The sequence below is a fragment of the Dreissena polymorpha genome, chromosome 4, assembly GCF_020536995.1.
Source record: "Dreissena polymorpha isolate Duluth1 chromosome 4, UMN_Dpol_1.0, whole genome shotgun sequence".
Lineage (NCBI taxonomy): Eukaryota > Metazoa > Mollusca > Bivalvia > Myida > Dreissenidae > Dreissena > Dreissena polymorpha.
This window is the reverse complement of record NC_068358.1, coordinates 118,660,166-118,676,677: the sequence shown is the minus strand read 5'-3', so window position 1 is coordinate 118,676,677 and position 16,512 is coordinate 118,660,166. Positions and strand designations below refer to the sequence as shown.

At 33.2% G+C, this 16,512-nt stretch overlaps 1 protein-coding gene across 2 annotated transcripts in view; it reads left to right on the top strand.

Moving 5' to 3' along the window:
* LOC127879622 (collagen alpha-1(II) chain-like) overlaps window positions 1-16,512 on the top strand; it is a 123,861-nt gene that overhangs the window by 30,112 nt on the left and 77,237 nt on the right. The window contains exon 1 of one of the 2 annotated variants that reach the window (XM_052426586.1): window positions 8,729-8,964. The exons of the other annotated variant lie outside the window; for it this stretch is intronic. Within the exon in view, the coding sequence (XP_052282546.1) occupies window positions 8,785-8,964 (180 nt within the window). The 5' untranslated portion in view covers window positions 8,729-8,784. Of the gene's footprint in view, window positions 1-8,728; window positions 8,965-16,512 lie in introns of those variants that run through there. 2 annotated transcript variants of the gene reach the window in all.

The window sequence follows — 16,512 nt, the reverse complement described above, 5'->3', positions numbered from 1 at the left end:
ACACATTATTTCTTAAAGTCTTTTTTAGTGTATTCACATGGTGTGATTTCTTCATTTCAAGTATGTTTTCAGCAGTTGTAAAATAATTGTCAATGCATGGCTGAATGTCGGAAACCACTGTGTTTTCTTGAGAAACAACAAAAGAATTGATGTCTTAAAAATGTCAGCACTTATCACAGTTCTATTGAATGGAAATATGCCAGTCATTTCAAAGGCAGCCCTCAGGTTATTCACGGATAATGCTGTCACATATGCATTGGATGCTAATTCTGCAATATTTATCTTGTGGTTTTTGAAGATGGATGTTCTCTAATAAATTTTTGACATGCATAATTACATATTTTCTGCAGAGGTCCATAGCAGGCTACGGCAAGGGGTTGAAGCACGTGAGATGTATGTGCTGGAAGGACAAACAAAATTATGTTGTTTTTCTTTGCCAATTCCATCGCAGGGGAATTGATGTGAGATTTGTGGCCGTCAAATATGATGATAATTTGCTGATAAGGATCAGATCTTTGAATGTACTTGATGAAGTGGGATTGTAAATATTCCGAAAAATGCTTGAATTATTCCAGCCTGTCTTTGACATAATTGCATCTGATCCTGAAGAAGCACCTTGCATTAATGTTTCAGTCATTCTCGCACCCTTGAAAACAAAGTAGGGAGGAATCTGTGTCCCAATTGCGTTACCGCCACCAATGACTGTGGTTGTTGCTGTCCGGGATGAGGTGATTGCGGGAGCTGATGCATTACCACTAACTATGTATGGTGGGGCATGTTCAGTTTGAAACCCTTTTTCATCTATGTTATATATACACTCAGGTTTGTCAATAAGGTTCTTACTTTTCAGTACATTTTCTAAATTTGAAAATAGCTGTCAACAGCTTGTTCATTGGTAGCTTCTGCCCTACATTTAGCTAACCCCCTTGGTTTTATGACTCTTAGCTTCGGCCACCTGCTGCGCAAGCCCTTAAACCATTTCACGGTCAATGGTTTGTCCCGTGTTCTCTTCTTAAGAAAGACTGCACAGTCACTTGCTTTTGAGACCACTTCTGTTATGGTAAAACCGTACCCGAAATCAGCCATCAGTTTAATGTGCTCAACTAATTTTACCTCCTCTTCCAATGTAAATAGTGGACCAGAACCTGTCATCGTGGTTTTTGGATCCACGCGGCCTTTTACCTTGTCACGAAGTGTATTATATGGCACTCCATACTGTCTAGCAGCAGTTTTAATAGGGATCCCCGTTTCTTTTACAAGTTTGTGAGCATTTGTGAGTCCTGATGGAGAGTACCCCTTATGTTTCTAAACTCTTTTCATTGGGAATTTCTGAAATTTGTTGGAAAAATATTAAATAAAAAGTTACAAAAACACAATCAGAAACATATGTTTTAAGTTGCAACAATTAGTGACATGCAACATTTTACTTCGTTTAAAAATAGCTTTGTCACATGATTTGACCATGGTCACGTGACTTGTTGCCGCAGACGAAAAGTGTTTTTTGTCAAGCATAGTTGAGATCGAAAGTGAGACCATGTTTTATAAGTTTTTATATGAAAATCATTATATAGGTAAAAAAGCATTAAGAAAAACAATGATTTTTAGGTATTTTAGGTTTAATGTACTTATTTTACCTGTTTGTGACGCATTTTCGGATATTGACAGCTACGCGCAAGTCGTCGTAAACAATGCGTAGGTACCAACAAAACGATGACGTTGTGCGCGTGCGCGCATGCGCATAAAATGTAAACAAATGAAAGGTTCGAAAAAAGCCGAGGTTCGAGAAGAGGTACTTTCACGATATATGACTATTTTTATAAATAATGTATGTATGTCATTCCATATTTACACTTAAGTCAGTCATTGAAATCTATATACATAAAACAGCTTTACAACATAAAAACACGGTTTAGTTAGAAAAAAGACGTACAATATAAGCAATGCGGTTTTTTTTTCATTTCATACGATTCGCATTTTAAATCTAACGGCAGAAATAAGGGTTCATGATAATAAATATAGCAGCCAATACATGGTTTGCTATTTATTATAATATATAATTTCCAATCTGATTATTTTTTAATTTTCCTTCACTTCACGAAGGAATTTTCTCTCTCGTATTTTCCTTCCTAATAATTAATGTAATAACAGATTGAAACGTCTTTTCAAGTTAACAAAACACCACATTGATGTAACTGAAAATGAAATACAAATATCTTTACGATGAATAAAAAAGAAAGGCGTTTGGAGTTTTAATAAATTTAAATACAATTATGTAATTTAATCACGGTAAAACAAAAATAATAAAAACACACAAGAAGCACAAAGCCTGAATAACATACCTCACATAATTTTACATAAAACTGCAGGCCAGTAAACATTATGTAAATGCTCATAAGTATACATGTAATGTGAAATGTTTTGTTAAGTAGGGACTGGCGCGTCACTTTGAACTATATGCAAATCTTCGATGACACATACATAAGTTAAAACAAACCTTTAGTAAAAAATGTTTACGCTTAGCTATTTAATCTGATAAAAATGTGTTGGTGTCGTTGTTATACTAAATAATTATTACATAACCACATTCGGCATCTTAATACTATTTCTTAATACTATATATGGATGTTTAAATAAAATTAAAATAATTTTAGTTTTTATTTCACATGCAAGATGAGTTAATCTTCATCAAATTATCAAATGTATATGGCAATACCTTTGTGCGTGTGTTGACAACGAGGAATAATAAATTTTACGTTCAACATGTGAAAACGTTTGAAATAAAAGCACAACTGTATACCTATAATAAATGTTTATATTACGTAACGCTTTGTTTTGATTCTTTTGTTCTGCCTTTCAAAGTCGTAGAATGAGTGCACTTATCACATGCATGTGTTTACAAATGCATGTACCGGTATAGATATATTTCATTTCGGTATCTGTTTTACAAATTTATCGGATAAAGTATTAAAATGTATTCTGTGCAGAATAAACACTCTTTGGTTCTTGGTTAAAAACAGACAGTTATAGACTGGTTGACATTTTCATTATTCTTTAACTGAACACGATCAACTTTATTAAACATTCAGACATTCGGTACATACCAATGCCATTGCATGTGGGTAGGTAACGTAATAATTTTAGCGTTCATTTAGTCGGTGATTAGCGAAATAAACAAAGTAAGAGTTTACATCTGCTTACGTTAAGGTAATGGACCTTTCTCAAAATTAAATGACATCAAACGATGGAGTTTACGTCATTTCCTACATTTAATAATCAACTAAGTTTTAGTCGATCATTTGATATAATATGCCTTTTTTATCTTTTAAATACATGGTATATACCTATTTATAACACCAAAAACAAAAAAAATATATATAACAATTTGTTTTATCTAAGTTACCGAATGAATGAAATCATACCATCACAGCATATTGATAGACTGCAACAGGCTTCGTAAAGAGTTTTTTTTAAGGGATCTCTCAAATCTAGTACAATTGTGATATATAATGTATGTCACGTATTTTAACAACGGATGAAAACTTCCGGGTCTGATCAACATGTGATTATAACGAAACCGTTAATACGATGCAATTGATAAATGCAGATAACAGACAGGATCAGCACTTGCTGGCAACTGACAAGTCACAGATTGTCCCCAATATTCCTGTATCCAGTCAAAGTATATAAATGGAACTTATGTTGTTATAATTCTTGCTTTACTCATGAAAATTATATCACCATTTCGAAAAAAGCGCGTACAGAGCAACAATCAATGTAATTTTATATGTGTGTATTTTAATAAAACTGCTTGAATACCTGTTCGTGCTATCTACATTGTCAAAATCAAACGTAGAATGGATCTTTTCAAATTAAATGCACACACTCACTGATTGAATAAATCGATTATCTTTGATGCGTATATGATTCCTGTCAATTGAGTTTTGACATATTCATTAATGCCTGTATTTAACTGACTGCAAAATATTAGTCATAAATAAGCATGATGTCCTTGTCATAGCCTTTGATGGAATTACATTAAATCATATTTCTGTACATAACTATAACGCACATTCTATTCGATAAGACATTTTTAAGACATGGTTGATATCTTGCAATATAGCAGCATCATCATTATTAATATTGCAATTCCCCTGTTAGTTTTGCTACCATCAGAAGAACCGAGTGTCTTGCAACAATATCCAAATAAAGATATACATATAAACGAAAAAGCAAAATTCGTTAAGACTCCATTAACTTTGTCTGAAGAGCGTTACACAATTAAATGTGTACATGTATCAAACAAGAGAGCGTTATTCAATTTATTAAATTTATAGTATACAACTTTACGTGTTTATAAATGTGTATTGTTTAAAAAAAAGCAAGATTGAGCTTTTGATTATATTCAAATAATGAAGTTCAAAAGGTTGTAAATTGTTGTCAGGTTTAAAAAGGAAAAAAGTTGTATTCCATTTGTTTTTCTTAACATTCATATCGAATCTTTGCTATATCAAGACGCGTATAAAAATAATTCGGCAAAACTCATTTAATTGGAAAAAATCAAATATTTCTGCTTTTGATATGTTATTAACCGTTAAAGACTCGAAATCATAGTCAACGAACTCTATAATAGTTTTTTTATAGACTTGTGGTATGTCAGTACTTGTCTATAAGTCTCTACACTCAACAAAAAGTTATCGGAAGTGAACAGTGGGGGTAAGTCATCCCACGTGATAACACAAGGTAAGTTGCCTAGTTTTGGGAAAGGCGCATTATCGTGCATTAGAGGCCATATAAGATAATAATATAAGATGCAAAGTATCCCAGTAACATTTGAACCGTGTTAACACCTTCATTGGAAACCAATTGTACATAAATTCGTTTCTGAGAAGAAAGACACTGAAAATATAGTGGTATTTCTCAGTGGGAATACATCAGCTGTGCTTGTCATGTGAAACTCTTGCCTCATGATTTGCTTGCACCAAAGTCGGGGGGAGGCGTTATCAAATATTTTCGGCATTAAATTAAAAGTTATAATTATTTAAACAGCCCATGATTACTAGAATAGCAATATTACTAGAATATTAGCAATATTTCAGTGAAAACATGCACACATACTATGTTAAATGTGAATACAGATATTTAAACATCCATTTCTCGACTGTCAAGTATTAAACAACAGATTCGTGCAAAGATTAGGTCGAATTTCTCATTTATTCCAAAGAGTCTACGATATTGATAGATAAAATTAAAACAGATGAACCACGAACGTCATAGAGCCGAAAGGGCGTATTAAGTTTCATTTCATCGTTCCTCAAAAAGTTGTAACTCTGCTGCTCTGGTATCTTTCCTACCATTGAATAATTAAATGGTAATTAAATTGAATGCGTTATAGTTCCCTTTTATTAGTGTTTAATTTGAGTTGAAATGCTATGAGGTTAAATTTTACTTACACCTAAATGTATCATGAATATTGATAGGCCAAGTGTGAGGTTGAGCGCTCTAAAAACGGTTTAAACCCCCAACGCTTTTCATTGACCGTTCCAAGGCGGTGACCCCAGCTTTATTCTTATATGTGTTTATGTTGTTTTGTGTTGTGCTGTTTTGTGATGTCTTGTACTGTTTTGGCAATTGATCACTTGCCTTAAATAAAGGGCCAACAAATTGTATATAATGAGAATTCAATACTGCTCCAACGGCTGGAGTTTCACTTCTGGCAAACATAACTGTACAAAAGGTCCGGCATCAACCAAATCGCATACGGTAATACCTGATTAACACAATATTGCTACCGAAAGTTATGTTATATAGGGATTATTTTAACGATTTAAAAAATCGAGTAATTCTTGGCTCGGTATTGCTATATCGTTGTGTTTATATGATTAAAGCTTTACTCTCCGAATCCTTCGAATATTACTTAGTTTTGTTTAAATCAATCACAATCACATGTGTATGGTGGTACAAAACTGAAATATGTTAAGCACTTAAGGTAAGCAAAACAATGCTTGTTTACAATTAAAAATAAAAAAGATATTAAATAGGATAAAGTTTGTCCGTCTTGCATTTCGCAAAGCTTTCGCGTTTCTTGTACAGGACATAACGCAATCACAATCAGAGGTATAAACATAAAACTTCGTTGGCAAATACATTTCGTTGAATGGATGTGCATTAAATAAGAACCATAAGTCTTGCTGCAATAATTTCATGTGTATTGTCCATCAATACCCATCAACATAGCTGTTGTCTGCGGATTTACTCCTGCTGACATATGCCGATATGCTTAAAACCCTCTAAATCTACCTAATGACTTGCCCGACAAACTAAGAGTTGTACTAGGAGAAGAATAATAAAGGCTGTTTGATATTGTAATTTGGATTTTTTGCCGTTTCATAGTAGTAAAATAAGTATGAAAAAGCTCAAAAGTTTAACACCACAACACATTTTTTCAGTTGGTTTACCAGTATTAAGTACCCGTGCTATTTGAAGAAACACACAACTGCCCTTTCGAATCAGTTATAGGGACAAAATTGCCCAAAAAATATTTAAAGACATATGTCTTCAATTATTATGTGGTCGAATCAGTATAACCACACGATTCTCGGATTTTAAGTCAAGCGATCCTCCAACGAATCTAGCAGAACCTTATCTCGATAGCATATACTATATATGTCTACGTCAAGGTGTATCTGCTTTAAATTAACGAAACACTGGACTAAACATCACTAACTTAAACAAGAATTTCAGTGATAGCAAAACCTTAAAGTTGGCGTTTATAACTTGTTATCGATATGAAATACGCATAGAAAGATCTAGCACAAGTAAGTCAGTGCATTATTTACATGTAATAACGTATAAAAGCAAACAAAGAGAAAAAAACAGTGTCAGGCATTGTGGAATATCTATTTACATATATAGTTGTAAGAACATTATTAGTGTATTAATGCGAACAACTTTCTCAAATATATGTCCTTATACTATACACTTCCATAATTTAGATATTTCGTAATATACTTGCTCCAATAATTGCAATTTAATATCACTTTTTTATACCATAATTCCATTGAGTCAAATATAGTTTTGACAATGAAGTGTCTAAAATACTTTTAACTAGTTTAACTTTTTGCGAATCTTATTTTGTTATCGCATGCATCCATACACTCGATATTTATTTGGTTCACTAGAATTAGTATTTATTATTGGCCTTAATGATGTTTTTAGATAAATATATTTCTAAAACATTTTATTTCAAGGACGACATTGCAAGTGGTAACTTCACACTGGGTTTTAATATGTAATGAACAATGTGTCCGCCATTTTGAAAACTGCCCAAAAGCAAAGATGAATGCGCGAAACATAATCATTTTGCGGAGCTGAAGGGGTATTCGTGATGTGCTTTAAGCACCGCAGTTACAGTTCTAGTTTGGTGTTTGCTTTAATGTTACTCGTAAAGGACTGCGCTTAAGTGTACACCAATATTTAACTATCCCTGCCATTACTTTCTTAAATTGTTCTTTAGACAGTTTCGCCTGCCTAAGTTGCATAGCAATTATTTTTATTTTTATACTAGTATTTAGGTAATTCAGTAACTACTGTTTACCCCTACGGTAATGTATGATTAGTTTATTCATGTAATAGAATGTAAATCAAATGATTGCATGACACTTAGCTTGGGATAAGTTATATAAAACTTACTTTGGGACCGAAGCCGTTTTTAATGTTGCAACGAAAATATTTGTAATGTTCGAAAAGATTTTCTTTTGAAAATTCTTATCTACCGTGCATGCAATTACTCTAAGCTATCTTGCATTATATTAACGACCAGTTTCTTCTGAAAACAGAATTTTTGTTTGAACCGTTAACTTAAATCTGCACGATAAGATGAAAATCAAAATCATATTTCACTTGTTTTAACATTTCAAGTATTTTTATGACCGACAATGTGCTTGCAACGTTCGCCATTGCTTCCTAGCTGAGGAATCGAATACATTCATTTCCTATATTAAATCAACAATGTTGAAACAAAACAATCTCGCCTCGACCGACACATAATTGATATTTACGCGAATAATGCCAAACGTTCAGGCTGGACGATTTCTTGTATTCATTGACTAAGCATCGCTTTAGAAGCGCTCAATGGAAACAGTGTACGGGATGGAGCGCACCGTTGTGGTGATATTCCGATAACATTAAGTAAACCTTGCATTGAACGTGTAAAAAGTACTCGATGACATTTGAAAGCACTCAAATATGGCGATATAAGTTATTTATCAACTTCCATTGATGTGTTACTGTCTTTTGTTATAATGGAAAATACTTGCATACTAGACAGCCTTACAATATATTGTTTAATCCGAATATATTTGAATAGCATTTGAAGCGGTAAAAAGTATATTATGTGGGAATGTTAAAACTATGTGGCTCTACAATCTCATTGAAAGGAAATGGATGAATTGCATTTAGGGAGTTCATAGATTAGTTGCAGGTTGACGCAAAACAATTAAAACTCGTTTCATGATGCACGACGACGAGTATGAACAGGTCGATCAGCCGAATGTTTGTAGCATTCAATCGACAGGAGAAAGAAGTAACGAATATGAAAACATTAATTTTGCAAAATCCATGGCAATGCCGGATATGTCACGGACACGAAAGGAAGAAATCATCGATTATAATACGGATATTTACAAAGCTTTGACAACGTGCAAAACACGTATACATATTTTATACGGAATTATTGTTTCATTAACATTGTTTACAGGTGTGATTCTCTGGAATTTAAGCCATGAAATGTCATTAATAAGGTCGTCGTGTGCAATTGATGTGATACTGACAAACGAGCAAAATGACTTAATAAATCCCTCGGATGAAATTGAATCATACCATAATACTAGGAGTACTTTACGTGTTCGAAACAAGAGAAGCATAGACGATTTACATCGTAATAAGTTACGCAGGTTGAGTCGACAGGTAAGGCAGTACTGTAGGTTTTGCCATAAATCAGAAATTGCTCTTATAACATTGAAAGGTCGCAGAGCGGTGCTTTTAAGCCAATCCATAACATTGAAAAACATCTTTTTAAAAATCAGCTAACGACGCAGTTGGTTTAAATTAAAGAACATTATCCTTTCGATGACCTCAAACTATGTCATTGTTTGTAAAGGTATTAATCTTTGTATGTCATTGTTTGTAAAGGTATTAATCTTTGTATTTGACTCGGAAGGCTTTAATCTTTACTTCAATGTGTGCAAACATTAGTTTATGAGTAGCGTACACATAGCTAGTACCAGCCATTGTCTGACGATTAGGTACACTTATTTCGATAAGCTGTCGCTAAGATGTGGCATTGCCTTAAAGTGATATTAGACGCATTTTTCACTCTTGAATTGTGCTGAAAAGAATTAACAGGTCAAAGTAGTTAGTTAAAATGTGGTTACTTACCAATTATCTGCAACTCATCTCGCCACCAGTTGTTTATAAAAAATATATATTATATCCGATATTGTACACGACTGTCCCAGTCAACTAAATTTAGATTCACATCGTGCATGCATGATCAGCTGTCAAACGAAAGTACGGTTGATATTCAAATGCATTATTTTTCTCTTTCCGGAATATTGTTTTCGAATGTTGATGCTGCATTAACAAATATAAGTGTATATGAAGTGAAAACACAACAAATAAACAACGGTTGCGATAGACAACTAAAAACATAGGAGATGCGTCTAATATCACTGATATGTGACTCGCTCGGACAGGGTTTTATTTTGCGTCTAATATACAAACATTTCGCAGTATTTCGCACACAATAACAATTGATTTTGCACTTAAAAAGAGGGTAACAGTAAATCAAATTTGACAATACTACCAAGATGAAACAAGATCGCTAACTTGTGTAATAATTTGGGACAAAATTGTGTGTATGCCATTATTGCTTTCATACTCCTGAAACGGCGCTAAGGACCGGAAGTTTGTACATTAATGGAGAAATATACAAGGAGAGTAGTTGTACAAGATGTTTAAACTTACTGCGAATGCGTTTTAAAATCGGACATTGTAGTGCGATGCAGATGTGCAAAACAAAACTTTCAATGCATTTCAAAACGAGGACCTTCATACATTGCGACACTGGCGAGTTTTTAAAAGCAAATCGATGTTATTTGCCTGTGTTACAAAACATTAAATCCAAATACATTTCTAACATCATCAAACGATTGCCCTGAACATATACAAGTTACTGCATTTACAAACAACAGTGACTTCCTGTCGATCTTATACATACTAGATGACGCTCAGAACAGGAGGAGGTGCAATGCAAATTATTAAGCTATTATTTTTTGGCATATTTTATGTCGTTTTGTCTACGTATTATATTTGGTTTTAAAATCTCCCAAATGTCAAACTAATAAAGTTCTTCACGATACCAAAATGGTTGACACAATACATGCAAAAACCTCATCGCCCTATAGATTTCGCAAAGTATTTAACAATTTTCCGACCCGTATTGTCACCTCGGAAGTAAAATTGGTTTAAAAAGGAGAAACGGAAACTGCCCTGTTAAAACTTGCGCCCCGGTGCACGTTAGTTTTGAAACCAAAGCCATGATATAAAAAAAAAATTATATTACAAGTACTCGTTTAAGACTATTATAGTTTGTTAGTATAATTATTTTCATCAGTTTGCTATGCAAGACAATACGAGCAATGCTGCGTCAAAGGCAAGGCCAGTTTTAAACCATAGGAAATCATTTAAACAACATTACTAGATTATCATTTCTATGTTCGATGCAAATTTTAACAGCTTCGAGTCTAGTTTAATCATAATGTAAGTAAGTTTGCAAATAAAGTCAGGTTTAACTCCAGGCGCATGATAAGTAGCAACCAGGAATAACTAATATCTTATCTGTAGAACTCGTTGTTTTATTTGTTAATTATTTGGCAATATATGTCTTAATAAATTATGTTTTTTCCTCTGACGTTTCCCGTTTGAATCAGATTATATTATTTAAGAAAAAATTTACAGAACCGCGATACGATGTTACATCCCATAACCAAATCTCTGAGCTTGCAGATTAAAGGGAGATTATAGGATTTTGTCAACTATTTATGAATTATATAAAATGTGTAAAAAAAACTTATTATACATATATTTCAATACAAATTAAAATAAAAGTGAAAAAAAACATATGTCGAAAATGCAATAAATGCCAGACATTTAATTCTGAAATCGAAAATGCCTGTACAGTCGAATTCGCAAGCATGTTTATCATGCATGCACGATGTAAATCTAAATTTAGTTTTACGGATCGTTTTCATTTCCTGCAACGATATCTATTCATACGACACACGAACACTTACTCCGATCCTAATAAAAAGACGAATGCTTCGGTAATTGTAGGAAAATATTTACGAAATATCATCGTCCCAATCAGCTCGGGGCGCTAATTTGTCTTTGCTGCATTTTATGAAATTCTTCTTCAATGTTTAATTTTTCTTGCCTATTTTGTGTTATTGTAACATATTTTTATCAATACTTTACAATATAAAATATTTAAAAATCGTACAATCTCACTTTAAGAGAAAAATTTGAAGAATTATCTTTTTCTCTGATGATCCACAAATCAGACGGACCTTGATCATAACTAAGACATATCTACATGAAACGCCCTGTATGCTTTCTTAGATTGTATCATAATGATGGGAACACTTGTTCACGCAGTAAAAAAGTAGCAATTCCCAAAGTTGCTTCCGTGCTATTGCAAGTAATGTTGAACTGTTCCCCCAACGGCACGCAAAAAGCAATATAAATGGACCGACAGTATTTTCTGACACACGTAAGCATTCACATATTGGAGAGAAGATAAACCCTCGAAATGTCTTAGCGTCGTTTTCTTTTCATATTCGATGTTTTGTAATTTTTTATGAAAGAAATAAACAGAATCATGAAATACAACAACAACAAAGATACCTTGCTATAAATATGTTAAAATTATAACTTATACAAAAAGTCGGTGTTATAATAAATAATAATACTTTATTAATCGTTGTAATAATTAATACGAAATAAAAGCACACACAATAAAAGCGTATTCCTAATATATCTTTTCCAATCTTATTTATATACTTATCATTTTTCTTTCACCAATGTAAACCGTATTCGCTATTAGTTTTAAGTTTACCTTTTCCTTTTATATTATGTATCGGGGCTAATTGTTATGTTAGTACAAACGTACGGCTGGCGCATTCAACCATCGACTTTCCGCGAAAAAAAACAGTGTTTACTTAAAATAAAACAGATCGGTGTTTGTTTTTGTTATATATGTGTTAGTTCATTATAATGTCGTCCTTCCTGTTCTCCTCCAGTACTTACTGATTTCTAAGTAAATATTTCAACATGTTAGTTTCAGGACAGCGTTTGGCTCCAATACGACATCAATTTTTGTTTTAGATTATCAGTACAGAATTAATAATTTTAAATGAAGAGAGTAAACTGGGGTATGAGGGTGGGAATAAATGCGTTTTCACGATAGCACTGGTTATTGTAATAGATTGAAAGCCTTATTCTACTTGCGAATCGTCAGTGTAAAGAAGGTAATTTATGTGAGCACTATCTTCGAAGAATAATTACATACATATTTTATAAGTCTCTTGGGAAAAATAATGCTCGTAAGGTTGAGTCGATGCCAATCGGAGCAGATCATACGGGGTTGTTCAGGACAATATTTCTTGTCAACGCAGCAAGTAAATATAATTAATTTGATGCAAGATTCAATAGATATAATGCATTTCCCACTGATATTCATGCTCGCATAGCCGTTCTAAAGATCAATTTGAAATTCGCCTTATATTATGAAACATTGAAGTGCGTGTACGAACATAGTAAGCATGGTATTTAAATAATGCAATATATGGCGATGTCTGAAAGTTAAACTACCTTTATATTGAAGTACTTTTTATGAATATGTTATATTACTTGTTTACCTGTTTTGATCGGTCACTGCATTAATTTGACAGTCACAAGATCGTTTTTAATAAAGACTCTGTTTATGCATAACTATTGCGGTTTAATCATAGTTCTCATCATGTCAATGTTGAAATGTATGTTTAATAAATCAATCCGTAAATGTCAATGTTAAGTTTATATTTGCAATCTATATAATAGTATGCGCATCCAAGTCACCCATGCTTGCTATCATCTCACTCTGACGCGGTGGACACTTACAATTGTTCGTATTGACAGCACATAAGAAAATACAGTTACCTCACCATGTTTACCAAAATATGTTTCCAATCAATTGTCATGCAAGCCCGCTTGTGACGTTTAGTATAACTGTGTTAACATGCAAAACAACAAAAAAATGAAGTTTATTTGGATCAAACTTTTTTACTTTATGTCTTGTCAAGGTGTCTAACACAAGGTGTAAAACATCAAAACATGCGATTGATTGAAACGAAATGAATTGTAAAAACGGTATCAATTAATGCCAGAATAAGTTATTAACGTATAATTTGCGTCAACTACTAGTTTGTCATCGCCTAAGCAAGGTACCATGCTGATTTTGTGCTTTTCCATATCAGGTGGCTTCTAAGAGTTGGTCAATAAAATGTAATGACGTCACGGACGTAACGTTATGTAAAACGGAATAGCGAGCTTTTGTCTTGTTATTGTGCTGATGATGGAGATTTAAGGGTGCTCGGTTACATAAATTTGTTACACGGCTATGAAAAAAGGGTACTTGCGCTATAACCCAATATGGATATACTGACAAGGGCTGGATTAAGTACTAGGCTAACAAGGCTGCAGCCTTGGGCCCCCGATTGTAAACGGGCCCTAGGCGGCAGGCCTTATAGGCTGGCATCTGTTATATGTAACGTTTTTGTAAATTCAGTTTATAAAATAGTTATAGATTGTTTGACTTGTTTTGCAATATATATGAATATAATTTAACTGTCAACTGTGTACACATGCAAGTTTTCTGAACTTTAATTGTAGTAGTTGTTGTATGATTTTCAATTAACAGAAGGGGATCAGAGGGAAGGGCCCACGTTACATGTGCAGCCTGGGACCCGAAACAGCTTTATCCGGCCCTGATACTGACCCTGTATCACATATGTTGAGTTGTAAAACCGTGTAAATAATAATAATAGGAATGCGTAAAGTGTCAGTTCAGTTTTGATAATGGGCATTCTCGTTGTAAACTTGTGTTATATTAAGGAAAAATCTTCTAATCTGAAATTACAAATTTCACGTTTTTATGTGAAATAAAGTGCACGTTATCGCAAAACACGGATACTTTCGAATTGTAATATTAAAACCATTTCCGTGAAACCAACTTGTTTGGTATGAAAGTCGCACACCATAACATTGTTCATTCGAGTTCATGTGCTACTGCCCTTGTATTACAGTTTCATATTTAACCACAATGGCGTTATGAAATAGACCGGAACAAAACAGACTTGTACATATATTCATCGTATTAAATGAACACAATAAAAGGCGTTGACCAAACATGTATTAAAACTGTCAGTGCAATGTTGTATTGTATGTATTTCTTTATTTGCACGTTTCCGTAAATAAAACATTAGGGTGCAAGATATCTATCCTTGTAATGCTCCAGGAGTTTCATAATTCTTATTAATTACATACAACTTAATACATCTACAATTGTGATACACTGTAAAGCGTTGAATTAGCATATGATAACCAACATTTAAATGTGTAATAAGTGAAAGTAAACGTTGCAGTACACGTATAATTATGTTATAAAACATATTGAGACAACTGTAGAACGCGAATATCGACCGAATGCAATTCACAACAATTTCGATATATATGCTTGAGTAAATGCCCAAAGAATCGAAAATAACAATTGTCAGAAACGTTAACAAGTTTATAAATAACAAATATAAAATAATAGTGTTTTTTTACTTATGATCATTCATTCAATTCGCTTTGATCTTTCAGTTTAGAAATACCGTGTTTATGACATCAAGGAAATATATTATTTGGATTATACGTTCAGTTGCTTCAGCATGAACAATTATTTGTTCACATTCTTGCTTTAATAGATGTCGGAAATAGTATCCATTTATGCTTTCAGATATCTGATTTATATCGAATTTACTTGAAATCTATGGAACATCACACAGCCATTAAACGCTTTTACAAGTATACGTCTAGACAACACAGTTTGGAATTTCGTTAAAATAATAGACTTAATATTATTTCGAACACCTTTAAGGCCATAACGCGAGGCAGCTTGCAAACAATAGGTTACTTCTCAGTAAAAGTTTTCTCAATATAAAACTGAAAATAATGTCTAAACTATTTCTAATCCATTACGAAATGTTTTTACTAGTGTAGCCTTGCAGGTCCATTACATGGAAGTTAATAACTATTTGTATCCTTACGATCCATCTCTTAGTAGTTAGTTACTTACTTTAACTTTCACGTCCATTCCTTGCCAGTTAGCTTCTTTTTGCAACATTACGGTTCAACCCTTGCTGTTTACTTACCAATCGCATCATTACGGTTACTCTTTGCAAGCTAATTACTCTATGTTACTTAATAAATACATACGGAATATTACGCTAGTCAATTGTTCCAAGAGTTTGTATCATTCGAGTGGCTTGTGTGATGACGTATCACACGAGAGGCGGAGCCTCGAGTGTGATGCGAAATAGCACAAGCCACGAGAGTGATACAAACTCTTAGAACATTTTACTAGCGTAATATTCCTTTTATTATATACAACAACTAACGAAAACAGTTAACAATTGTATTTTTTACTTTAACAAAACTGACAAAACAATGACTAAAACGGAACGCCATAGTTTATTTAAGGTGCGTCTGAATACAGTTTATGTTAATTAACGTGTAAACATACGAACCGGGAAAACACAGGTTTCCGACACGCTTACCTTAATGCCATCGTTAATCCAATGTTTATAATATAAAGAAGTGAAACTCCAGCTGCTGGAGCAGTATTAAATTTTCATTAAAAACAATTAGTTGGTCCTTTATTTAAGGCAAGTGACCGATTGCCCAAACAGTACAAAACAGCACAATACAGCACAATACAAACCAACATAAACACAAAATATGAATAAAGCTGGGGTCACCGCCTTGGAACGGTCAATGCAAAGCATTGGGGGTTTAAACCTGGTTATAGAGCGCTCAACCTCGCACTTGGCCCAGCAATATTCATAATACATTTAAGTGTAAATAAAATTTAACGCCATAGCATTGTAACTCAAATTAAACAATAATAAAAGGGAATTAAAACGCATTCAATTTAATTACTATTTAATTACTCAATTGCATTGAAGATACAGAATTACAACTTTTTGACGAACGATCAAATAAAACTATTAACAATTGTCAACTACATTCCTTCTTTATAGAAAAGATTTGAGAATATAGAATCATAGAGTTAATATCTCAGATAATCATCGCGCAAATACAAGAAGAAGCAGCAATAATGGGTGTAAAAATTCCATATTACATAGCTTGGTTGTT